At 42.3% G+C, this 27,923-nt stretch overlaps 1 protein-coding gene across 1 annotated transcript in view; it reads right to left on the bottom strand.

The window, feature by feature from the left end:
- CAMK1D (calcium/calmodulin dependent protein kinase ID) overlaps positions 1 to 27,923 on the bottom strand; it is a 210,363-nt gene that overhangs the window by 93,523 nt on the left and 88,917 nt on the right. Inside the window, exon 2 of the mRNA XM_041483769.1 lies at positions 25,635 to 25,766. Coding sequence (XP_041339703.1) covers positions 25,635 to 25,766 — 132 coding nt within the window. The remainder of the gene's footprint in view (positions 1 to 25,634; positions 25,767 to 27,923) is intronic.

Raw genomic sequence — 27,923 nt, 5'->3', positions numbered from 1 at the left:
AGCTGGAGTGAAGGCTACTGATCTTCAAGCCTGGTTTGTTTTCAACCTTCCCAGATCCTAGGGACCAAAAAAAAAATTAGTCTTCTACTTCCACTGCTATTGGGTTTGCTTTGCATGTGGTCTTCAGGAAAGAAGCAGTGAGAGAGGATAGGAAAAAACCCTTCCAGCCACGGCCGGAATTAATAATGGAACAATTTAGCTGGGCCAAATCTTGGAATCATTAATCAGACAAGACTGCTGGGGGTCTCACTTGGCTGGATTCACGTCTTGGCAGCATCACTACAGAGTCCAAAGTAGACTTGAACTCAGTACATCAAGTGGCAGAAAAGTAATTTAACCAGAACAATATAATTAGCAGAAATCCGTGTTAATAAGGATGCCTTTTGCTTGTGTATAACAGCTAATTGGTTTTTAACCAGGTGAGAATAAGTTTGAGAAGCTTAATCTCCCCAGTTTTAAAAGGATATCATAAAGGGGGGTCTAATTAAAAATTAAATAGTGAAGTTCATTTATTCCTGTTACATGTATCAGTGTGGAGCATAGGGACCCTATGTATAGATTTCTATTTTTAGGAGAGAGAAACCTGGATTCACAAATGTCCCCAGAGTGCCTTTGGAGAGGTAACAGAGGAGTTTAAACCAGAAGCCAGCTCTATACTTACAGCCACTTGCCCAGAAAAACAGACTGTAAGCTGCAGTTCCCTCTTTTCTTATGGCATGGAAGTATAATTTTTAAAAACACTCACTTAGTAGCCAAGGACCAGACTTGTAAAGATTATTAGGTACCTTATGATTCAAGTAACTTCCTACAGTAACTAAGCATCAAAGTGGTTTCAAACTTCCTCCTGGGTATCTTCAGACAGCAAAATATATGAAAAATATATATCTAAAAGATTTTTAAGGGTGATATAGGCACTGAAGGGCTGGAAGACTGGAATCTTTCCAGAGTTTTGAATTCCTAATAACCACTGCAGAAAGAATTTATGTTTTTTAAATATGTCACTGTGGCACTGTCCTGCAACAGAGCTTGGAGGTTAACAGCACCAATATTTCAGACAGCAACAAGCACAATATTAATGTCATAAGCAGCAATTAGTGTTAAAAGACAGCAAGTCCTTCATGTAAAATAAATGCATGTCTAGCTGTGGGAACAGTAGGGCTAAAGAGCAATATGGCAATGACATGTGGTTATTTTTCCATTATTCTAGCTAGGTTTTACCACTGCCCACTGACTTTTTGCAAGTCATGATGAAGCAGAAATGGGAATAAAAACACTTTGAAAGGAGGAATTAAATAAATGCACTTCAAAGGACATTGATAGCAAAATTTCTCTTTGCCAATTCCTTGTTTTCATTCATGCCATTAAGAAGAAAACAGTATGAAAAAGTGTTTTTTTTCATGGCATTCAAAAAAAAATGTTTTCTAACCAACTGGCTTATAAACTACAGTTCTATAGATTTCTAATATTTTATGCAATCAAGTCACACATACAAATCACACGTGGTGACTCATTTTTTCCTAAGCAATACTTCTAATTAATTCAAGGTATTTAGAATGGAAGGTAGCTATTAGATGAAGACTAAAATAAATGGTACTAAATGCAGCCTTACTGTTGATGGACACAGGGCATTCTGGTACCATCCCCTTCTCTGCTGTGCTAAAAGCTGTGTTGCTCCCCATGAATAAAGCTGAGTTAATAAATGAAAGCTTAAAGAGCATCTGCCAATAGAGCCTGTCAGGATGCTGCTGGAGGACCCCTAGGAGAGCAAATATATTTTGGTGCACAGTTTTGATCTGGGTGGAGCATGTGTGTGGGTAGAAGGTATTCTCCAGCTCAGCCTTTGAGGCAATTCAATGCTTGTCTTCTCCCAGAAAAAAAAAAAAAAAAAAAAAAAAAAAAAAAAAAAAAGGAGTTACAAAGCAAGGGGTGTGATTTTACAGCATTCACTCCTGCCTATTGTCTGCTTAACTGGAGTGATGCATTCATTTATGATACATCATGAAACAGTCATCAGCCCTTTCTTTCTTATCATTACCTCAGCTTTATGTGGCATCAATAAATCCAATGCCTTGTCACAAATTGCAAGTGTATCACTGCCTCATAGATGCTGAGCACAACAAATAGAAAATGCTGGGAAAGTAGCTGGTGATGTGATTAGCATCACAAACTGATGAGGTTAGGAGTTCATTTCTGGATGAATGTACACATTCTCACGGGTCTTATCATCTGTGATCTGGTGATCTCTCAAGAGCTGGATTTGGAATAAAATTTACAGAATGTCTCAATTCCGAATGCAACACAAATGCAGGCACAGATGTTCCTATACAATTTCGAATTTGTGCTTTAGCTTAAAACCTAGAATTGCACAGGTCCTTATCAATTATGTGTCTTCTCATGTGTCACACTCTCCTGCACAGTGCCCCTTGAAGTTCAAATCCAAACTGCATCAGAGCACACCCCTGACCACATCCTGTCCTAGTCTTTTTGTCCTGTTTTATTGCTCTATCCATTTAGTTACACTTCAACTTGTGAATTACTGCATTATCAGGTTACTCTGTCTGCTGGTGGGATTTTAAAATAACAACAAATTTGATGCAAATAATTATTTCCTCCAGCCAGGAGGGCATTTGTGTGCTCTCAATAGGACAGTAAGAGGGAGGAAGCTACCTGCTGAGTTAATGCTGTGGCTCTGAGTTTCCAATAACCTTCTAACTTCAGCCATTTATCATTATGAAATCATGAACTTCAAACCAAGCACACAAAAAAATGTACATTTCTCCCCACTCACACAGCTCTGAAGTATGACTGGAAATGCTGTTTTCACACTTAAAAAAGAATCCACCTTTGACCTAGGACTGAAAGCCAAAGTTTGCAAAGCCAATGGAGTTTGTTTAAGAAGTTTTGAGGATTTCCAAGGGGGCTGGAGTTAGCTTGGAAACATGCTCAGCCTGGCACCAGCTAGCAGCAAGCACTGTGACAAATACTTTGGAAATGTTTAGGAGAAAACAAACATGAATCCATATGCCCAAAATACATTTGGGCTTCTGTGTGTGGCTTCATGCCAACTAATGGACACACTGAGAGGTGCAAACTTACAGCCAAGAAACCAGCCAGAAACCTCCAGAGACACCAGACACCAAGGAATGTCCCTCTGACACCTTATTTGTCTTTCTGAAAGGTGTAACCAAGTGGAAGCAGTCATTTGGAATGGGCAGGAAAGTGTCAGTTCTTACTCCAAGGACACACACCTGCAGATATTTAGAGGATAAAATAATCAAACCTGGTGTCTTTATTCACACCTGAGCTGGTCCACAGACACAGCTGGTGTCAGAGCTCTGAGCTGGTTCTGGTGACACCACAATGAACGAGTCAAGCAGAGTCCCCAAGGGGCAGACAGGTTTCAGTGACCTCAAACCAGGCCTGTAATTCCAATGAAGTCACACTGTTGAAATCCAGTGTACAAAATCTGAGCAGTTAATATTGCATCGGCTAATATTGCATTGCATGTGCTCAGTTCAGACACAATTCACTGTTATCATTTGGATTAACAGACTGTGGAGCTATGCTCTGTAAGCTCCATGCCAGATACAGGTGGGGCAGGTGAGCCTCTGTTTCTGAAATGTCATTTTGCTTTTGACAGACATAAATACACTTCTGAGTAGATAACCAGAGTTGTCAAATCTCACAGTACTTAATCACACAGTGTGAATAGTTAAAACACTTCATCTCACATTAGCCTAATTGTTACTCAGTGTCTCCTGATTTGTCTGCATTTCTGGTTTTGTTTCTGTGTCTTATTTTCTCCTCTGCTTTGAGCTGCTTCCTCCCCCACCATGCATTTACTCTTTGTCAGAAGCCCACCTGAAGGTAGAAAGCTCTTTTCCTCCTGTGCCAGGTGTCTCACACACACAAGTCATCTCTGTGGCTGCTGCTTGCACCAGCCATGCTGTGTGGTGACAGCAGGTCACAGTTTACAAAGACCTGTGTCTCCATTTGTGCTGTCTGTGAGACCCTGCCCAGGGGAGCAATCAGGAATAAAATAGAGAGAAGGGAAGAGTCACAAACATGCAGTTCCAGTTACTGCAATCTCTTCCTCTCTGGCCTTTTTCATTCCCTCACTGCTGCAGAGCACATTTCCTAGTCTGTGTTTTTGACTGATTTCACTGCCTGTTCTCTGGACATGATACTTCCATATGTGGTTTCAAGGACCTTCTTAGCCTATTCCCACCTTATCTATTGCTCCTCCTGACCCTTGAATCCTGCACTCCTGGTGTCACTGTCACTAGGAAGGGGTGAAAACACCTCAGACCAGGAGCTCTGCAGCCTGGTGACAGCAAGTCAATGAGACCTGTGAGCTGCCAGGAGTCTCAAAAGGAAGGGAGGGCACAGCCACGAGCAGGAATCCCTTCTCAGCTGGATACCCACCTCCAGCAAGGACAGCAGGGCTCCTGGGTGAGCAGAGGCTGCTGAAGAGATGCCCAGAGGTGCACTCTGAGCTCCAGAGAGGGACAGGAGCTCCAGCACTGCCTTTGCCTATTTCCAGGCATATCTCCATCCAACATTCTGACTTTCTGGAGGGCTGCTCTCAGCTCGCAGCTCTCTCTGCAGATCATTTCCTCAGGCCTTGGAACACACGAAGGCAATCTGCATCCTAACCTGGCTCTCAGAGTTTCCTTTTCCTTTCAAATAACAATTCTACAATTCGAAGGTGGGACTTGGCCAAAGAGCTCTGTAGATAAACAACTTCCATCACTTTTTTTTTTGGCCAAAATAACTGTCCTCTCGGGAAGAAGAACACAGATGCCTAATAGCCCAAAGGAACTCAACTTTCAGTAGATTAAAGTAAAAGTGGCCCTTGAAAGTGGAAAAATTCACCCAGGGAAGGGACTTCAGCCTGAGAAGGGACTGAGACCTCTCTCAGCACCCACTGGGACGGATTTGCCAGCTGGGAACAGGGCCTAAGCAGAGCAACCTGAGGATGTGCTGACCCAGCAGACCAAGAGCACAGCTCCTTTTGAAAACCTCCCCATCCTTGCAGAACCCCCAAGGAAGGAGTCTGCCTTCTGAAACAGCTGTCAGCTGCCTCCCAGGATGAATCCACCCGCTGTGCAGATCCTTCCTAGTTCTAGATTTCACCTGGGTGCCTGTCTCCTGTGAAAAGCATTTCTAAAGATGGTCAGAAAAAAGCTAGAACATAACTCTCCATCAAATACTGCTAACCTCTTCCAGGACTAAAACATCTCCTTGTTTGCCCAGGTTGCCCACAGAAATACTAAAAAGAACAGAGAAATCTGAAATTCAAATAGAGAAATCTAAAATTAGCTACCAAACTTCAAGGAGGTATGTGTGTGACCTGTGTTTTATAACCCCAAAAGCAAAGTGATTAATACCTCTGTTGAGTTTGCCAGGAACTGGCAATCCCTCATCCAGCTGGTGCATTACTCAGACATTGTGGTGATGGTTTGCAGTATGAAACAAGACAGATGTGTGCACACCCTCTCTGCTCATGGCAATCCCTTGACTACGTTAATCCTCCATTCCAAACAGGATTTACTTTTCATCATTTCATAAACAGGCTGAGTGGTGCTGAGGATGAAATGTCCATCGGCAGCAGGGAGTGAGGCCAGCAGCTGAAATCAAGAGGCCACTTTACTCACTGAGTTTCAAATCATGGTCCAGAGCTGATGAAGAAGGCTCCATTTCCCTGTCCCTCAGCAGGACCATCTGCTCCCCTCTCAAAAAATCTCACAACCTGACTTTTGTAGTCAAATACTCATGGATTTCTGACACAGAAACCTATGATGTCCAAGCAAATGCCCTTGAAATGGGGACTGTTACACATTTTACAATACCAATGCATTTTTTTAAGACTGAAGCATATTTTAAATAATTTCTAAGGATTCAGTATGATTAAGTACACTGGTAGATAAGGAGGATCCCTCCCATCTGTAGTGCCAACGGTGATACCATCTTTCATCCAATGAAAAACCAAGCAATATCCTTGTCTGTAGGGATTCATGGCTCACATAAACCTGATAAGATGGTACAACAGCTATTTTAAGGCATTTTAACTGAAAATATGCCTTTACTTCTCATAATCATAAGCTTCCAGATCCTCTGGCTGATCCACATAAAAAAAAAAAAAAAAACCAAAAAAAAAAAAAAAAAAAAAAAAAAAAAAAAAAAAAAAACCAAAAAAAAACACCTTTAAGAATCCCACTGGCACTGTTTGCAAGCTGCTCAATCTAATCACTGATTACATCCAGTTAGATTTTATTTCAGAAACAACCTTGGTGAAGTAAAAAAAAAATTAAACAAATGTAAAAGTACTGCAACTAGGAAGAGTTTTATAGCCCAATTCTCCAAACAAAGTATTCTATCAGATCATTTTAAAAAAAAAGGTGATACAGTACTTCCTTGTGGTAGCATTTATTATTTGTTTAACTAAAGGTCAGCAAAAATAATAAAAAATCTGTTGTCTCAGTGACTACAAAGGTAGATTTCAGGCCTGGGAATCTGCTCCACTTTAGAAGAAATAAATTCATGTCAACAACCAGCACATTTTGTCTTTCACTTCTCCCACCCTCTTGCCCCATAGCTCCAGCATGCAGATTCCTTGTTTTCCTGACACCTTCACACAAATGGTCTTCCACTTTTGGCACCTCCCAGACTTTTTCTTTTTTCCTGTAGACACTGAGTGTGAGAAACACTACTTGTTTCTCAACAGCTCCATGACAAACAAGAGCACAGGCTGAAACCTGGAGCCCACCCACCTTGAAAACCTTCCTCCCAGCACCTGCTTCTGATGGAGATTCCTTGACAGCACCGTTCCCCAACTATCCTGTTCTCACCCCAAAGCCAGGGTTATCAGATCTGCAGCAGCCCCTTTGGTACTCCTTTTAATTGAGAAATCTTAGCTTTGCCCATCTATTGAGAGCTGAGGAAATGTGCATTTCTCCACTAAGAGCCCCCTCTACTCCTTGTTTATTCGAGGACATTTTCTCCCATAGTGCCTTATCTTTGCTATTGTTTCATGGTCTAATTACTTCCCTTCTGAGAACCTAATTTAATTTATCTCCTTGGAGTCAGGCAGGATCATATCAAATATGTAAACTCAGCTGGGCATGACATTCATACAAACAACAGCTCCGCCTGCACACAATTCCTGCCCTAGCACAAGAAACCCCACTTAGAAAAGGGAAAGAGCATTTGTGAAAGTCACCATTTATTGCCATTATTGCAGCAATCTTGTACTGTGCAAACTCAAGCTACTGCTAGCCAAAGCATGCTGCAGTTTCCTCTGAGGAAACTAAAATATTTTCGGATGAAGAATAAATAATCAGCTTGGAAAGCCCTGAACAAAGAAGCCTCTGACTGAATTCTAATGGAAGGAAATGGTTTAAACAAGAGTTTGTTTTCTGAAATCTTAGCAGGTTTCTGGTGGTGATCTGTACTGATCCATACAGTGCAGTATAGCTGAAAATGGCTTTTTTTCCCACCTTCTCTGGTCTTTATGCTCCTGTGCTCTTTGCTGAGTGTCTGTCTGGGTTGGTACCTCAAGTGCTGCTACGTTTGGCCCACTCCTGGATGTGTTACCAGGATGTTGTGGCTGCAGTCAGTGGTAACATTCCACATGTTTTGTTAAAACATGGAATAACAAATCAGATGACATGGACTTCAAATTTATTCTCTTTCTGTTACTAGTATGGACTGTGGAGATCTTGTATGTTGGGATGTTGTCTAATAGCTGCTTTCTCCACGCAGGTTATTTTCCTCTCAGAGTGTGAGGAAGAGGGGTTTATGTGCACAAAATGCATAACAGAAGTGACTGAAAAGGTCCATGCAAACAGAAGGAAAACAGTCTTAACCTAGACAACCAGAAGGAAATTTCATTTAATTATATAGCCAACTTTTGACTAAATTGTTTCAGATTTTTTTAAAAAATGAAAGCATAAAGAGCATTTGGGAATTTCTTAAGAGATGCTTAATAAATAATACAGAGTAATTATAATCTCAAACATGCTGAATGGGAGATCTTCTAACTCAACTAGTCAACACATGGAGTAAAAAAGTGAGCAGAAATTGAAGCTGCTGTTGTTATTATCTCCCACAGAGGAGAGCAGAGATCACTGTTGCCCAGGGCCTGTAACTCACTCAGCATCACTGCTGGTGGCATGGGAAGGGAAGGGGAGGGCAGCTTCAGAAGAACACACACAAGTGTTTAGCAAATGCCAACTTGTCTAGTGGTCTGCCACTGAAACCAGACTGGCTCCACTTCCATCTCACACTGCAGAAATCAAACCAGCCTATTTGAAAATAAATATGTCTTCTTCGAGACCAATTAAATTTTGTAAGCTGTGACCAGGGGAAGGAGAGAGGATCAGAAGTTTCATAATTAAAGCTGACTGCAATCTAAATTACGAAGAGATTTTGGCTTGTCTTGATTGCACATTCCCCAAGATAAAACTCTAATGACTGCCTGATCTGGATCTCCCTCTGTACCTCATGGGTGGTTGTCAGGAGTGTGTTACAATCCCTCCTGCAGAGATGGGCTCTTCCAATGCAGGCTGTAGTGTCTGATGTTTTTACTTTGACAGGAGAGCCCTGTTCAATCCCCAGATGACATTACAAGTGCTCACCTGCTAAAATATGCATGGGAAAGAGGAAATAATAAAAGCAAAAATCATAAAGCAGAGGCCAACTGATGAAAAAAACACCATTTTTGCAATTTGGGCAGACACTGATCCCTGAGATAAGGATCTTTCCTAGGAAATATCACACCCAAGGTCTTACTAAATTCAGGGCAAGCAAAGCAGCATGCCAAGTATAAAGACAAGTTGTTACAATTTCAGGACATTTTTTTCATGCCAGTGCCAGTTTAACATATGTTCCACCCTATAAAATTATTTTCTATTGCTTCTTCCTATGTGATACCACCTTTAAAATAGTAATTAGAGGACGTGTTTGTTTAGAGGAACGCAAATTACTGCCTTGCTTCAGGGCCTGCTTAGCATGTCAAGTTATCTTGGAACCAGAATAAAATCATCAGTGAAAAATAAATATTCTGTGTACAGTTTCATACAGAAAGTAACACCTCCCTCCAAGGTGCTCATGCATCATTTAGTGCTTAACACATTCCCAAGAAGCAAGAAATAACTCAGACAACCATCAGCACTTAACCATTTGAGGGCAGGCCTCCTACTGCAGTGAGGTCTTGAGCAAGGTGGGATCATTTCCAGTTCCCAGAAAGGAAACAAAAAGACTTGGTGTCCCCACCTTGACTCCAGGTGAGCATATTTGCCTTGCCCATCTGAGCAAAGAGCTCACAAGAAACTGGGCTCAGTGCCTGGTTTCATTCTCACCGTGGGTCGATCAAACATCCGTGTGCTGCATCTCACCACAGCATTTCAGCCTGTGCTGGTCCCCTGCTCTCTAGGGCATCCAAGAACAGGTTTAGCACTAATCAAAGGAATCCATACGCTAAGTTAAGCTTATCCTATCCCAGGGGGCATCTGCCTTTCTACCAGACTCAGTTATTTCAGCAATTGCAGTCGGACACAAAAGGTTTGGCAGGTGCAAGGAGAAGAGACAAAGGCTATCTCAATGGCTGACCCAGCACTCTGGAAGAGCTCTCTGCAGGTGACCAGGAGGACACACAGCATGTGTTTGGGCAAAGCAATTGGGTTTTTTCCATAGGAATTACTATTAAAGGATATTCAGGGTGGGCCCTCAATCACCACCACAATCCAAAGGATTTCTAGCAATACCCATGTTGTTGCCATCATCAGATTTGCTAAATGACCTGTTTCTTCATCGATGCTTTTCATAGACATTGGTAGAACACTTCCACCGCTTCACTAGCAGAGAAGGATTTTTTTGTACTTCATTGTTTGCACACACAGTGCCAAGATACCATGGTGAGAGATAGCTATGAACTATGATGCTTGAAGATACTCCTTTGAGGCTAAGAAATGCACACGCAAATGGGTTTAGAATATGGTCTATACCACAATGCCCATCATGTCACTGAATCACAAAATCATTATGGAAAAGACTCTAGGACCAACAAATCCAACTACCAGCCACGTTCACCACTAACCCATGTCCTCAAGTGCCATATTTTTATGGTTTTTGAACACTTCTAGGGATGGTGATCAATGACAGCTTGCATGTGGCTTTTCAGTTTATAGCAGACAAATTAGTTGTGTGAGGAACACCATTAACTCCAACAAAGGCATGCAAAAATACTGGATTTCTTCGTGGGACAACACACCCAATCCTACTGAAATAATTTGGGTTAGAGAAGAATTGCCAGCCAGAGACTGGGAGAGAAGGTGTTAAGGTAACTGATGGGCAGAGACAGCTGTGAAATGGCTTAGCCTTTCCTAAGTCAGAAATACCACACGCAGATTACGGACATCACAGCGTTGTCTCCTCGGTGGAGAATGTCTCCTCAGGGCTTTCTTTCCAAGCAGACCGAAGCACAGTAAAGGTCATCACCATTTACAGACAAATCTATTTTGTAAAACATGGAGCACATCGTGCCTCACACACAAACCTCGCTGCCTCGGATCGACACAAATCCTCGTGGGCATCTCCCTGCAGAGCAGGACAGGAGGAGCCCAGTCCAGCAGCAGATTTGCCATCCCTGCATCATGCCCTCGGTTCTGCAGCCTGAGGGCTCACTGATCCCTGTTTGAATTTGTTTTGACTCAGGCAATAAACACTGGGGAGGTTCAAGCTCTTGTGCAAATCTTTCTTCAGCCATGACCACAGCAAATCTTTCCTCTGGCCATGAGTCTCAAACACATGGATGCATCTCTGACAACATTTGGAAATGGCTTCCTTGAGTGCAAGGATGATCTGGCACATCCCTTTCACTTGGCTGTTTATAGCTTTTAGAGCTTACCTGCAAAACTCCTGTCTATGAAATACTAAAGGCAAATTTGAACAAGCTGTAAATTTGCAAGGGGGTTCACAGTTCCCGTTCAAATCCTTGGCATTTGTGATCACTTTCAGATTTTTTTTCTATTTTAAGTGAGAAGTGCAAAAATATGCAGCAGGAATTAACTGTTTGGGAGCCTCTTCAGCATTCAAGTTGGAGGAAGTGTTTTCTTGAATCTTATCTTGCTCCATTCCTTCTCCATTCCCACTTTCTCCTGGATTACTCAATCTCAAAAGCATTCATGTAGCATGTGTCATGCTTAAATATATTTTCTGTTTAGAGTGATGTGTGAGTGTTGTGCCTCCAAGAGAAGGGGGGATTGCCAAAACTGTAATGATCCCAAGCAAGGAGCATTTTGGGTCTGTTACAGGACAATAACTCCTGTTAGCAGAGCTATGGAAAAGCTTCTGGTCCCACCACAGCAGACTCGATGCAGCTTCTTTGATCAGCAGTACAATTCTTCACCATTATCAAAAGTAAAGAGGAGAAAGTGTGAGGAAAATTGTTTACAAAACAGCAAGACCAACTGCTCACGATGTTCCACTTTATTTTTAATACAAGGAGAAGCACAGCACTGCAAAGCAGTTTTTAACTCACTGCTTTCTCCCAGCAATACTTTTGGCTTTGTACAACAGTGCCAAGTGCTGATATTTATATAACTCAGTAATGGCTATGATTTTCCTTCAAAAATGTTATTTCAGTGTGGCTATGCCATCACCCAACCAACTCTGATGCACGTGTGACTTCAGGAGGAGTCTCAGAGAAGAGATGGTCTTTCAGGACCCTCAAATGAAAAGTTTAGCCTGGAACAGGCTCAGAAAAAAAATAAATTCTGAACTTCTTCCTCCACTTTGGACAAGGGAAACCATAGCCAGGACCAAGCACAAAACCACAGACACCAACACTCTCAGTAGCACCAAATCCCTTAACACCATCTTCTCTCTTGTAGAGTGGCCACAGCACAGGAATGGGCAATTAAAAGTGGTGTGAGCTCAAGTACTTACTTGGAAAGAAAAGTTAATATATAGGGATCTCCTGAAAAACCATATCCAATACTAACTCTTTCACAATGGTATTACCATGGAGGTGCTTTAACATGCCACAGTTAGTTCCTGCTTTCTCCTTTTATTTTATTTGGAGGAGATTTTTTTCATTCCTCCACACTTCAGCCCCATGGTGGTTTCCACCCAGGGGCGTGCAGACCCTAGGGAATCTGTGGGATTCACAGGGTCTGTAAAGAATAACTAAAAAAGTAAATCCATCATTCAGGAGTTTCAAATTAAATTGCTGTGGAGGAGCTGGCTCTGCTACTGGAAAAAAAAAATTAAGTACCTGCCTATTCAAATGGCTGAAAACCATTATTATAAAACCATTTCCAGAATAAGCTCTTGGGCTTTTGCTCTTTCATTTTCCCAAAAACAAGACACAAATCACCCACAGCAATCAGAGCACTGATTCCCCCACCAAAACCCCTCCTTTTGCCCCATTTCCATATATTTCATGTCCTTGGCTATGTATTCCTGCTGTGTCTCACCCATACAACGTTAGTGTGCTCCTAAAATCTACCCCTCAGTTAACTGAAACTTACACAAGGGATAAATGGATTTAATAAATGAAGACAAAGTCTGGATTATCACCAGGAATTATTGCCAAAGCAAGCCCTCTTTTCAGGATTATCCCACTCTAAAAATGCTTTTTTTTCCCCCCTGCCATGCTCCCTGTAAATCACTGCATGCCATAGGAGCACTTCCAGTCACAGAGCAGGCATGAGGAATGTCCAAAACATTCTCCAAGTATCCAAGGGCATCTATAAAGAAGAACCTTGCACTCAATTCTGCATAGTAAAAACAGGGATTCCACAAGATAAGGACCTATATAGGCAGAATATTAAAGAAACATTAGATATATTGAGATATATATATATATATCCATATATATTAATTTATTTAATATATTATTGAGAAATATATTGAGAAATACATCTACAAGTAAATAGAAGTTAAACCCTGACAAGTTCCCAGGCAATTGAGAATAATGGAATAGCTTTTTTGGAAGGAGTATATGGGATGGTTTTGCAGTTCTAGGGTAGAAGCAGGAGATTCCCACAAAGCCTGGCTACCTTTCTAACCACGAGTCAAATCCAGTTACCAAGATCTATGTAGCATAAAGAGATGAAATGAGACATCCCACTTGCTGCAGTGGGTCAGATCAGGTGAGTGACTTTCTCCTTCCAGAATCAAACACAGAGTTTAAAGGTGCTGAAACACAAAGTGTAGCTCAAAATGAGCCTGAATTTTTGGGCAGTTTGGGTACTGTTTTTTCCTTGAAAAAGGCCTGTTGCTTTTTGACAAGACAATCTTAAAGAGGTTTCCAAGATGGTTCAAGGCCCAGATCAGCACTGAGCTGAGTGCTCCCTCTCAGGACTGGCATTTCTTGGTTTGTTGTTCAGGACTGGGAGGACTGTGATGGATTACCTATGACCTGAGAACAGTCATGTTCCACATGGATGCTGTGGGCTTAATCATGACACAGGAAATTATATAGCTGACTAATAAAATCCATGAAGTCTTCTAATGTCCTCCAGGTAGGGGATTTCAGTGGGATCCAGATCACTGTCCTGTGCAGATACTTTTAAAAATGCCACTCAAGTGTGCTTGAGATACAGATGTGACAGTGTCAACACATCTCTAAAACTTATAAGATTTCCCTGTGTGTAAATTGATGGAAAGCACAACCCTCTACACTTGCTGGCATCCTCTTTCTGTTATTTACTAAATCCTCCCCAAACTATCCCACTGATAAGTTTACCTGTATCAGCTACTCTAGGAGTATATACAGCACTAAAATAAAACAAATCTAATTATGTTAAAATGAAACGGTGTAGGTGTTCCAGCTTGAATAGTCATTTAATGCTCAACTATGGGGAAAGGAATACAGTGAAAGACTGCCAGAAATACTGACATCAATCTTCCATTTCAAGAGCAATTCAGAGTGATTCCAAATATAGTTGGTCCTATTAAGAAAACAGCACTTGGATAAGAGCGCAAACTACGTCACCATAAGAAAGAAAATCAGAAACATATGCTTCTAATGGTAGGAGGAATTTTAAACAAAGTCAGCAATTTAGCATCCTAATAGTAAAATCAGAGAAGAGAGGGGAGAAAAATCTCTACATGCCAACCCAGTCCTTTCAGGGTGAAGTTTGGTCATGAACTCTTGTCTGGTCTTTCAGTTTCTAGAAGGAAAAACAACTTAATGACACCAGCAGGAGCAAGCCCCGCTAGGTAAGACACAGACCATGCTCCCCACCCGCTCACAGGAGCAACCCTTTGGATTCCCTTGTTCCAGTTCTGTGGTACATGGAGGGAGGAGAGGGGACATGGCCAGCCCCTGGCAGATTCCCTCTCTGAAGGCTGAAGTTTGGCCTCAGCCACGGCAGCTGAAATCAGCAGCAGCACCACAGAGCACCCACTGTTCCCAGCCCTAATCCAGAGATGGCACGGAGCTCCCAGTGGGAAAGCCAGGATCCTCTGTGGGCTCAGCCAAGCCTGAGTGAAGAGGACATGAAAAGAACAACCACCTTTGGAACAGTACATCTCCACATGGCTGTGCCCCTTTTCTCAGATGTATCAGTCCAGGAGGCTGAGGAAGAGGGAAGGAGGTGTGCAGCACATCTGCTGTGTGTAAAGCCCTGAGCCCACACTGCACAACCACACAAGACAAAGCCCTGCAATCCCCATGGGTGACCTCAGCTCCAGCTTTCTTTCCCCTTTTGCTTTGGGCCAAGATTCTCAAGGGAGCCTTGAGGAGTCATGTAACCAAGTTCAATGACTTTGAATTTTCCTATTGACCAGAATAGCATTGGATCACATTACCCACGTCTCTTTGTTAATGACGAGTGCTCGTTTACCCATGCTGGTGCTACATGTCTGGGACGTGTGTGCTGGGCACCATAAATGGCAAGGATGATTCCTCCAAGACATAAACACTGTGGGACACGCAGGAGATTCACTCAACAGCAATTTTCTCAGGAACACACAAAAAACACAGAAGGAAAAGTTTCAAAGTTCATGAAAATTCCCTGCTTCCCTCCCACCAACCCTCTTGCAGTAAATATAAATCAGCCAGCCATTACTATTACTGTAACATAGAAAGGGGAGAACTGGCATTTCTATACAAATGTCAATAAAAGCTGCATCTTTTGGGATCATGTCATATCCATATATTTGTAATGGTTTGCAAAAGAGAGCATATATAAAACACTGAAAAAGTCCTTTCCTTTTTGTTTTCAGTTAGAAATCCCCCATTATCCTCTTTAAGAGCAAAGCTGTGAACAGCCCCTGTTTTCTCTTCTAATTATCAATTTTACAGCAGACATGGGAGTGTCCAGATTGCTTTGGTCTGGAGAGAGGCTTCTTGGCAAAATGTATCATGCCAAATGCTGCTGCTGCCTGGGAATTCCTCTGCTTTGGTGGAGGGGAAAAAAATCAAACAGCTGAGAAACAACTCTATGCTGATGTGGACTTTTCAAATGAGTGTTTCAGCACAAGGAATTGTCAAACCAGTATTTCAGCACGAGTATATTGCACTCAGAGCCCAGTCCACCCCTGAATCCATTCCAGGGGCCTGCAGGGAATGGCTGCTTAGCTGTAAAGAAATTTATGTGTGAGTCCAAAAAGGTCGCAGTTTAATCCCTGGTGCATCAGCCAAGACAGGAGATATCACAAAGGTATGAAGATATTTGAAGCAGGTTGTTATTTTATTTGGTGGGAACCAAACAGATTATATATAGAAATTTGGACTAATCCCAGAAGGTGACACTGCTGGTGTGCAGAAATGTATCTGGCACAGTTCACTGCTACTTATTTGTCACTTGGTTGTTTTGGTACAATATAGACCTGCAATACATTTCAGATTATTTGTAAAAGCTTCCTACCAATATCCCTTCTCAAAGTTATTGAACAAACTTTCAAAAAAAAAAAAAAAAAAGAAAAAAAAAAGAAAGAAATTCTGCTATTTATATGTTTAAAAAAAAAAAAAAAAAAAAAAAAAAAAAAAAAACTCTGCTATTTATATCTTTAAGTGATTTCAAAGAAGAACCTCTTAAACCAAAGAAGGCTTGAATTCAGCTATGTCTACTTTCCTGGACAAAAAAATTAAGTCAAGGAGGCAAAAGCATTCCTGTTTAATGTAATGCTCCATAATTTTTATTTGATGAAATAGCTGGCAGAGTAAAAGCTGGCTGTCACCTATCCTTAGGGAGATGATTTCATAGTCCACTTACTGATATAAATTGTCAGTATTAAAACTAATCCAAAGATTTCTGCACTTAGAGAGATTTAAGACCTGGGCAATATAGCCAGGTGCCTCTGATAGCCAGAGATGTAGAAACATGCATGCAAGCAAGGAAAATGTTTGGCTTTATTTTGAAAACTGATTGGACTAATAGGCTTGAAGTCCTATAGTTGCAGAAGCACAACCCCTTACTAGGGACACTCTTAATTCAGGATAAAAAAGATGTATTCTGATAAAGCCAATGCCTTATGGACATAAAACACAGTTTAAAAAAAAAATTCTGATTTTAAAAATATAATCAATGTTTAATATGGAATAAAATTGTCATCAGCATTTCCTTGGTCAAATTCATCAACAGGGCAGCCCCCAGACTAAATGAGTGTTTTATATTTCTGCCTTTGTTAAAAGATAAATTCTGTACATACAGATTTTTTTTTCCTTTTTTTTTTTCCGTTTAAAAACTCTTGCTGAACACAAACAAAGTATTGTATGAGTAAGCATTGCAAGAAAAAAAATCAATATGTATCACAGTTGACAGCTGCAGACTTAATTGGTCAAATAGCAATTAATTTATGCAGCTGTCAGTTCAGGATATTTTGGATATATTCCAAACACAGAGGTTGCTGTCAGGTTTAACCTGATGCAGCAGAACGTGGGACAGAGTACAAATATTTCCCCATTTTATTATAGTCAGAACCAGCCCCCTTCTGCCAAACTCTGGTTTAAGACACCTAGAACTGTTACCTTAATGAGACACAAAATTTAATCGTGATTCATCTTCAATAAATGAAAACAGGAGGTGTAAGTTGCCAACAGAGTTGTTTTAAATTCACACTGGCATCTCAGAAAGACCTGCCCACTGATAACATTACTGTCTAATTTCATAAAATAAAGGCCAAAAATACAGCAATTTGTGTTTAAAAAGCATTTTAATATGCAACTAAGACCAAAAAAAAACTGCTTTGGACAAGGAGTACTCCAGAAAGCTGTCATTTCTGATAAGATTTCTGTTTCTACCTTCTTGAACTGACACTTTTGGAATACTTGTTTATCCTCCCTGTACATTCTGATCCACTCAGAAATGCATATTTGATGATTTCCATAGCAAGTGAGGTTTGAGCTTAGATGCAGCTGTGTACCTGGAGGATGCTTCCAGCTGGCCAGATGATTCCTACCTTGCATTTACTTGTTCTCTTTATGTAGGGCTTCACAAATTATAACTCTACTTCACCACTCCAACAGTCCAGTGTTTTATGAGTTACTGATGTGGATTTAAATAGCATGAAAGTAAGATAAAGAATTATCCTTTGAGTTGCTTGGTTTATACATCTAAAAACTTACCCATCACCAAAATATGGCCACCCTGAGGTTAGAAACTAACTGGTTTCCAGCAGCACATCACAACTGCTTATTACCAAACACTGAATTCTTCCAGTTCATGTTGCAACAAAAATGTAGAGAATAGAGGCAAAATGCAATAGGTTGACAATATTTAAACAAGGACATCTTCACTTTCCTTATGTCATGAGGTACATTTAAACAGCTTTTGTACTTCTTCTAAATGAAGAAATTACTTCCATGGAAAAAAAACCTGAGCCCTTTATTTTTGTACAAAACATTCCAGATTACCTATAAAGAATCTTGGGAGAAAAAACAGAAGAGCAGAAGAGAAAGTACTTTGCCTAGGAGTACATTGAGTACATCCTTAGCTGCTTTTATGCACCCAGACATCCTTGAAATTTTGAACTGCAAGCACTGGAGAAAATACTGTCCCTACTACCAAAGCCATGTGCTTGCAAATTAGGTAACTCTTGGGTTTAAACATGTGGGTGTAACGGACCCTATGAATCCAGATCTAAAGTTGAGTCATTTATCAAACTTTTAGACGCTATTGAAAAGGCTTTAGGATCTTGACAAGTCTTTCCTTTTAGGTAACAGACAAGGCAATATAATCAGACACTTGTACCACTGAAACACAACCATAACCATCTTCCTGAGGATTAGATACTGGAAAATAGGTCACATATTCTCCTTCTTCAGCTAGGAGCTCTGAGAGGACCCTGGTTTTGTTATTCCACCTGTGCTAGGGAAGTGGTCACAGCACCAATCCTACCAAAGTTCAGGAAGCATTTAGACAATGCTCTCAAGCACATGGTGTGACTCTTGGGGTGTCCTGCACAGAGCCAGGAGTTGGACTCAGTGATCCTTGTGATTCCCTTCCAAGTCAGCATATTCTGTGATTCTGTGTGGCACAGAAGCAGACACCACCTAAGGATGACATTCTAAATTAAAACTCATTCTGCTAATTTGGACTCTTCTTAGAACTTCCTCAGAAATCAGCAGTTACATCCTTGAGTTATTTTAAAAGTTGGAGCACTGAGTGACAATGTGTTTCCATGTCCTCCTTCTGACATGGATATGCCATTTTTTGACATGAGTCAAGGTGTAGGGTGACCTTGGAGAAAATAGTTATGTCAGGGAGATCTGGTAAACCACCACCACCACCCAGGAGAGAGGACAGCTGTGTCACCATCCAGCAATTACAGTGAAATGACTTATCACTCTGTAACCTCCTTGGAGGAACACAGCTGTCTGGGTGTGCAGGGTGTGAAGTCAGGCTGAGACACAGAAATGCCACACACCATCCCTGAAGCCTGACCCAGCACACTGCACATGAATGGAACTGTGCAAGACCAGAGAAGATACAAAGGATTCTGTGATTACCACTTCAGAGGGGATTTTTCTCTTCCACTTAATGTATTTTAAGGGTTTTTTAAGATGCCTTGATCTGTTTCTCAATATCTGCTTACATCTAATCTAGCACGAAATGCAATCCAGGCAGCCCTGGCTGCAAGTCTTCCCCTGCAAAGTTTCCAGCATCTTAGTGATGAAGAATGGTGTCAGCTTTGTTTCAGGTTTCACATTTTTTTTTCACTGGGATGAATTCTTTGCAGCAAAACTATTTGCTTAACACTGAGCCAACTGTGAGTGCCAAGGCAGAGCTGCCCTGTGCCATACCCACATTTAGAGGGTCAGATTCCCCTTTGCCTGAAACCAGAGAAGGGCAATTCATCCAGTCTGCATCTCCTTGATCCAGGAGATGATCTCATGGTTTAGGCTGATGTCAGCCTCCAGGCATGCCCAACTGTCCCCCTACCCTGAGTTTTGTAGATCCTGGCTCCTTTCCACGCCTGCCTGCCTCCCTAGCAGGGATTTCTGCAGAAATGCACAGCTGTAAGGGAGGCTCCACAGGCAGGCACTGGGGTCCCTCCAGGCATCCAGATCAGCCCAGAAGTTCTATGGGGGCAATGATGAAGCAAATCCATGCAGCATGCCAAGAAATATATTCTTGGAAGGACCCTAACCTGACACCACTGACATCAACTTCCTTAATGGTACCACTGGGTATCCCACCCCAGCTGGTGGCTGGGTGTCTGAGCACCCTGAGCCATCCTTGGGGATGCAGGGCCCCACTGAGGAGCAGGTTTTTGGGATGTCCTGGATTTGCAGTTGGCAGGGCTTGGAGCATGGCAGCACAGGGAGAGCAGAGTCAGCCTTCTGTCACCCCAGAGCAACTGCAGTGGCATGAGCAAGCCAGGTTTTAACAAGTAAATCTACATAAAAGCTTTCTCAGAGAGTGATTACTTAATATAACAACCAGCTGTCTCTTCAATTCTTGCTGAGGCAGCCAATCTTCTCACCATTATTCACAGAGGAGAAAAAACAGGGAAAAAAAATTTTAAAAGCAGCAAGCCTGTTTTGTCTATAGAATAAGCAAAGCACCAGAGAAATTATGATACCTGACAGACAGAGACGTCAAGTGCTTTTTTTTTTTTGTTTTTTTGTTTTTTTTCATTTCCTAACCATCTATCCATTTCTTGACAGGAAAAAAGAGCTCTTACTGCTGGGGTGCAAAGAGGTAATTAGTCATTAACCCCTTAAAGGTCAATCCCACAGCTTTTTGTATCTCAGCTACACAATCTAATTACCATCACTTTTATGCTAACACTTATCCACACGGGATCTGAGTGTCTCTTCTTTGGTTCAGCTGGCCCTGTACTCTGCTATGCAGCCTTGGACAGAAAAACAATTACCATAGGAGAACATCAGTGGGCACCAGGAGAGCCCCCAGACTGGGAAAGTGGAGTATAGGATCACCCAGGCCTGCAGGGGCTGTACTTTTTGACCTAAACACAATCATGGCTTGAATAGATGGGTTTGTCCCCCAAAGTCAATCAGGAACATTCATCTGAATTAATTAAATGCCTGAATTTATGTTAGGGCACATTAAACTTCTGCATGGCCAATTTTATTCAGAATTAATGTAGCCTTTGATTCCGAGTTAAATTGCACAGAAGAGTTTAATAAGAGGTAACTAATGGGTTTCAAAACTAAATTTGGATTCATCTTCCTGGAGGCCATCGAGTCAGCTCTGGAGGGCTGGGGCATAACAGAGATAAGAATCTGGGACAGAGAGGTTTTACAAGGAGTTTGTCAATGGGCTGCTGAAAAGTTGCAAAGAGGTACAAAATTTCAATCACCCCTGCAGCCTTCATGTAAATCTTGAGAAGGGGTGATTCTTCCACATTTGTTATCTTTAACATGAGGAGCAGCACTGCCTCCTGGCATGGAGCAAAGGGCTCCTTTGACCATCATGTGATTTATGGGAGAGCAGGACTCACACAATTCCACTCACATTAGGAAAACTGTTCATTGCTGGTTTTTGTTTAGTTTTGCTTTGGGTATAGCCCTGATCTCCCAGGCTTTGCAGGAGGACACTTTCCCTCCTCTCTCCCTACTCTTTATCCCAGCAGCAGCTCCTGGCTGTAGGTGCAGGCATATAAAGAGTGAGGCAGTGCCTGGGCATGAATCAGTGCCTGAACATCCTGTCTCCTGAGGAAACGGGCATGGAAAGCACTGGCAGAATTTTAGCTGACCTGCTGAGAACAGTTCTCTCTGTTTAACAGGAAAAATAGCCTCAGACCTCAGTAAGGCATGGATTTGATTTGTAACAAGGAATTTAATGGTGCCTCTTCCAAAGGATCTAGGATAGTAAAGAGTTGGGGGAAAAGGTAAGAGATACCTAAATAGCTTAGAAATTATTTTTTAAATCCCTGTTCAGCAGAAACTAGCTAAAGCAGGGTAAGATTTGCTAGCTAGACAGTATTGCTTAACAAGACACATGTGCACATTACTGCCATTAAGCAATCAATAAACCTGGGTGCAGGGCTACACACAGTTTATTGTTCCTCCCCTTGCTTTGCTCTGACTCAGCACTGAGTCTGTAACAATTGGGCAGGTATTACCCAGGCAGCAGAGAATTTCTTCTGATAAATAGTGGTGCAGCCAAAAGAAAAAAAACAAACAAACAAACCAAAACCAACCTTGCAAGCAAATCAGGCATGTTTTTATCTACCTGGCCTATAAGCTTTTTTTTTTTCTCTCTTTAACTAGAACCTCAGACTGCTGCTTCTCTGCAGTCCCACTCTTCGCACCCTGCACTGCCTTCAAGAACCCGTCTAGCAGAGGATTCCTCTTTCAGCGTGTTCACACCTGCACAATTACCATAAGTGGAAGAAATTTCCTCTATTCTACAGCAAACAATGGAAAGGACTGCATTTCTCTTTCAGCTCAAAAGCAGACCACAGTTGCTTTGAGAGCAGGTTATGAAACTCCCCACACGTCTGTTCAGAAAGAGGCTGTGTCACACAAAGTGACTGTGTGCGGTGTTCCCCACAGCCAGTTAATGCAGCTGTGACAGTCCAGTTCCACAGGTCCCATTTTCTTCCCCAAACACATTCTAGGCATGTTTTCCACATGTCTTAATTGAAGATAAAAAGAAAACTCCCCTCTTGATGTGGTACCAAACACAGTGGGATTCTCACCCTTCTCTGAAACATCCCAGCAAGGGGAGCTCAGCCTCCTCACCAATTTCACTGAACTAATTACTGTCTGAAATTAGGCACATGCTTAAATGCTTTGTCAGGCCCAGGCTCCAGGATTAACTGCAGATTCAGTCTCTCCCAGCACATCACTCGACAGCGAGCTCCTTCCCACTCCGTCCCCACCCATCCGAGTCGTCGGGGAACGTTGCCATGGATTTCCACGGGACACAAGAGTCCATATTGGAAGAACCCTGTTAAGGTTGCTAGGCGTAAATATTGACTTAACGGCTCTTCCGCCTTTTTTCTTTTTTAAGAACAGATTTGTTGGCCGTGGCTGGAAAAATAGAATTATGGAGTATGCATGATTCACTCTGGCACTCACACAAACATGCAGATCAGTTGGCTGGCAGCTCGGCTCCTCTGTTCGCAGAACATCGCTCCTAAAATGTGTCATTTTGTTTTGGCAGCCGCAGCGTCCAAGCCCACAGACAGAGAGATAAAATCTCCTACCTTCCATGTACCTCGCATGGGAGTCACTGACCTTATGCTGCACAGAATATTGGATCTTTTTTAGTGCAGACACACAGAAGGACTGACAGAAGTTTTGGTTTCACACTAAGAGCCCGGTCCAGAAACCTCCCCTCTCACACCCTTTCTGCTGACACAAGAGAGGACAGGAAAGCAACTGCAGGAAAAACTGTTTATTCAAAAGTCTTTTCAATAAGGGCTGTTTCACAGCCAATAAATATTGATAGAGACAATAATTCTTGTGACAGAAGGAAAGTAGCAGAGGTGAGAGGGGACTGAAAGCTTTTGGTCACTGGATTCATGTTTTCCTCACCAGTACTCCATGCTCAGACTTTTAATCCTGACTGCAAAAAATGCTCCTCTAAACATTACTTCAACAGACAGCATCATTCAAACCCTGTCCCATATTGATTCTGCCAGAGCTGAATGATTTGGCAGGACTAGCAGGGGAATGGACCTTCACCAGAGATGCTTGAGGGTACAGAGTATGTGGGACACTGTGGGCATTGATCCTGGACATGCCAGCACAATCTCTGACTGCTCCTAAACACCACATACAGGGGCATGAGCAGCTCACCTGACAGCAGCCAGACACTGCAGGGAGCACATTCAGGATTTCCTACCAGACCTCAATTTGGTATACAACTGGGGGAAATCAAGAAGAGTTCTTGCATTTCACATTTGGCAGAGGTCTGCCAGAAGGCACAGAGCTTGTCAGGAGGAAAACAAAACTCTAATGATTGAAGATAGGAAGAGAAAGTCCAGTGTAAGACAAGAAGAGATCCTTCTCTGAAGGATCTCAAGGAGTTTGTCTGCATTTTAGCCAGGCAGGGTGTCTTTGGGACTTTTATCCCATCAGAGTTTAAGCGCGTCTCAAAAGACACAATGCAAAACCAGACAGGGAGACTAGGATCAACACCTGTGCATATTTATATTAGCTTTGCATCCACATGTGCATATTTCTATTTGCTTTGCATCCATCCTCTGTGTCTCCACACCTTCCCCTCAGGGAACAGGGACCAACTGCTCCTGCCAGGCATCCTCTGTGCCCATCCTCCAGATGAGGCAGCTCAGCGCACGGTATATTTAAGGCTGTGGCATCTCACATCTCTGCAGGAAAGCCCAGGGCTCTGGGGTCCCACCCATTCATTAGACAACACAAGAACTAGCCATTCCCACTCAGTGTTAAGCTACAAGGAACAAAAGCAAGGACACTTAGATGGAGCTTAGCAACAGCTGCTCAGGATCCATTCAACCGCTCTCAAATCTATTTTTACTGACAGCTTTTGAAGCAGAGAATTCATTAAACAGAGGAACAGGTTGATATCCGTTCTCAACTGTAGGCAGAATTTAGTTTGTTATTTTCTAATTGTTTCCTTGGTGGCACATACAAATTCAATACTGCATCTGCAAGCAAAGATGTCTATTTTCAGAATAAAGACAATGACAGGCAAAGTTTGTATTAGCAACAGCTAAGTAGAAGACACCAGGAGATAAAAAAGGGACATTCTCTTTTGAGGTCCTAACGTGCATACGAGAAGAGATTGAGTAGATCTAATTGCATGAAATTAAGGCATTTTCTGCCCACTCACTCTCCTGCCCTTGCAGCTGGATTAGCACAGCCTGGGTGCTGCCTCCTGGTTTCTCAGAAAGTTGTTTGCAGGGAACAGAAATCACACAATGCAGAAGCAAGAAATAACCTGAATGATTTCTCTGCTCTTCCAGCTCAGGATCAAGGCTGATGCAAGTCAGTTCTTACTGCATGTGGATACTGCCCCTCTTACACCCCACCTGAGTACCAGGGGACAAACCCATCGACACAAAGACTTTCAAGCTGTGGTTACTGGCCATTATTGGCTGGTTACAGAGATGGCAATGACTGAGTTTTATGACAGGTTCTCAATAACACTGCACAGCAAGACAGCATGCTGCTTTTCTCACTGGGTTTACCTTGTACTAACCCAAGGTGGGCTCAGCAATAGGAAGGCACTGCTACAAATAGTTGTAGCTGTTTGGAGGCCCGTTTATATCTCTCCACTAAAAAGGATCCCCTAATGAGATGTCTGAATCTGCCCTTGAGCCAGCTCCTTTGACTTAGGCCGGCTGAGCTCTTCATCCATTTAGTTTTTAGGATTGTTTTATCACGTGGTGCCCAGATGATCAGCCCTCAGCTCTGACATGACCAAGCAATGGGGCAAGAAGTCCCACTTGGGACAGAAGTGCAGCAGGAATAAGAGTGTTCCAGTCCAGTGCAGAGTAGTTCTGTATAACTGTGCTGCCTTTAACTCAATGAGAAGGTACTTTTAGAAGTCTAAAAGATACTACATGAACCAATCCTAAAGTAAGCAATCTATTTCTATTTGCCAGAATGAAAGTCAAGGGTGATAAGTTCAGATCCAAATGTCTCAAGTCAGGTGAGATGAATCTCACCTTCAGGGCATAAGATGAGGAAGAGGTAAGGATCAAGTCTCCAATAACTACAATGAATTCACAGCAATTGTGAAATTCCTTTTTCTTACCCATGTATTCCAGCCAAAGGAAAAAAATCACATCTCCCTTCCAGAAGTACAGAGTACCACTCATCTGCATGGCACAGGTTAACACCATCTCCTATGGCAATCCATGGCATGTCATCATTTTAGAGCAATTAGTAAACAGACTGTTTTAAGCATTTAAAAATTATAACCTGCTCCTGCTCTCCTCAATCCTGTGACACAACTGCTGACATTCTTAATGGATAAAGTCTCTTTATGGCATCATAGACTTACTCTAGCCTCACTCCTTTCCCATTTTGCAGTTATCCAGCTGCATTAATATGAAACGAGCATTTCTCAAAGCACTTTCAGCACCATTTAAATTTGCATGATCTTGTCTGCCTGTGATGGGCTGAACAACTTTTCAGTCACATTTGTCAATCACTGTTCCTCAAATGCAGGAGTCTGACTGAAGCAAAGGGGCAGAAATGAAGGTCTGGTACTCACTTTCTCAGCACTGCAATTTCATTCTCTATGCTGCTCTCCTTTCCCTTCAGTGCCTTCTTGGGAATGCATTTGACTGCAAAGAGTTTCCCACTCGCTCTCTCTTCAGCCAAAACAACTTCGGAGAATGCACCCCTGAAAGGAGAGAAGAAAAGCCCTGGTTTAAAGTGGTGTTTTTTTATTTGAAAACTGTTAACTGAAACACAACCACTGAACATAGTTCTCCTGGTGTCCTTTGGAAGCTGCCCTTGTTAAACACAGAAATGACATTACAAACATCTTTCTTTGCTCTTACAAACATATGGAGACATTCACACTCATGCAGTACATTAAAGGCTTACCAAACACAACCATTGTAATAAAGAACCATAATCCAGCAGAGATATGAGCAAAGCTTGAAAATTATAAAGTACCATTTCTGTACACAGGGGCATGGGCCACATCCTGGCTGCTGACTTGTGGATGATGTACTTTTCCCCTTCCTGAGATTTTTGGAGGTTTAACTCACAAAGCAGCCCAGTGTCCCCAGGACTAAGTGACACACCAGTGTCAGGAGTGCTCCTGGCTCCTCAGTCACCACAAGAGGTCAGGGCCCCCACTCTGGTCCTCCCTGGGCTGCCCAGGGCTTCTCCTCACCATTGGATCAACCCTGGCTCAGACTGCATCAGAATTTCTCTATGCATACAAAGTTATTCCACAGCACAAACTGATGTGTGTAACCACTAAAGCCAAAGAATTGGATTAAATCACAAGTCTAAACATTGGCCTAAGTAGCAGCCTCCCTATCGTTACCCCAAGTGGGTTGCACAAATAAAGAAACATCATCACAGCAGCCAATTGCCAAGAATGGGCAGTGCCTCTCCTTCATTGGGTTATTTCATAACAGTGTATTATTTCTTGCACTGTCAGTGCTTCCTCCCAAGCCTCTGGATCTAACCAAGAAGAGGCCAGGAAAACATCACAGTGCTGTACACTCATTGTGGTGGTTCCCAGATTTTTTGAGCATTTGAGCATCGTTCAGACTCTGCTACTCTGGACTCTGGACTTTGCAGGGGTACATTAGGACCATCCTTATATTCTGGAACTTGTTACTGGTTTAGCAGCAAGGTACTGGGCCAGAGAGAGCATTGACCTGATGAGGAACAGCAAACAATTTTTCCTACTCACCAAAACCTCCTCCTGAAGCACCCACTTTGTCCAAGAGAGATCAGATCCAAGGGCTTTTCTAACCCAATGACTGCTGAAGGATCAGGGTGAGCAATCTGGTCTAGTAGGAGTCCCCTGCCCATGGCAGGGGGGTGGAACTATATGATCCTTACAGTTCCTGCCAACCCAAACCATTCCTTGAGTCTATGAAGGTTTATGTTCTATTTATGAGAAATAAAACCAGTCTTCCCTTTATTATTTTCCCTCATTAGCAGATTATTCTTCTCTCCTACACAGCTCACTCTGATAAATGCTCAGGAGGGTGCTGAGCAAACCCAGCCATGCTCCAGCCTGCTCTTAAAAGGTTAGTGTTTGGTCACAGCCTCATCTGGCTACCACCAACTTTCTCTGGCTTTCATTCCCCACAACTGCTGCTTATCTAGATGTTTTGTGGATAAACAAAAGAATTTCCTTTCCTGGACAGGCTCCTCCTTTTAAGTCATGCACTTGGATGACACAACCAGGCTGCTGTGACCTCACCAAGAGCTCCCGAGTTGCAAAACAGCCACAAGAATCATGAAGTGGATAAGCAAGAGGAAGAGGCTGCTGCTCTGGAAACAAAGTACCTGTTTACCCAGAAATGTTTTTGTAGCCAGCAGATAGGGAAATTGTTGTAGTGAAATTGAGGAAAAAAAGACTTTTGCATGCTGCTATACAGCAGATGTTTGACAGCTTGTCCACATGGGGCAGTGATCCTCTGAACCAAGAAATGTTTTGCCTCATTTTTTCTAGAAAGAACAGACTATGGCTACATTTATGCCACTTGGAGTAGCAGAATGATTCCCTCTTTTCTGCTTTGTCTATAATCCACCACAGCATGCCAGAGCATCACAGGCCCCAATTTAGGGTCCTCACAACTGATCCAAATGGTTTGCACAAATAAGCCACCCAGAGTGTTTTTAATTGTGTTATTTCCTTTCCTGTTATTGACAGCTCTAGCCATTCAATCCACCAAATAAGGTTTTCATCCTGACCCTCATGCTTGGGACAGCCAGACCAGAGCTGCAATAAAACCCTTTTTCTGGAAAGCCCTGAGACCTCTGGGTGCTTACCAGCTTTGGTTGCAGACCTGAGCACTCAGAAACT

The sequence above is a fragment of the Pyrgilauda ruficollis genome, unplaced genomic scaffold (assembly GCF_017590135.1).
Source record: "Pyrgilauda ruficollis isolate IOZ18807 unplaced genomic scaffold, ASM1759013v1 scaffold61, whole genome shotgun sequence".
In the NCBI taxonomy this organism is placed as follows: Eukaryota; Metazoa; Chordata; class Aves; order Passeriformes; family Passeridae; genus Pyrgilauda; species Pyrgilauda ruficollis.
The sequence above is the reverse complement of the archived record's forward strand: the minus strand, read 5'-3'. Positions and strand labels throughout refer to the sequence as shown.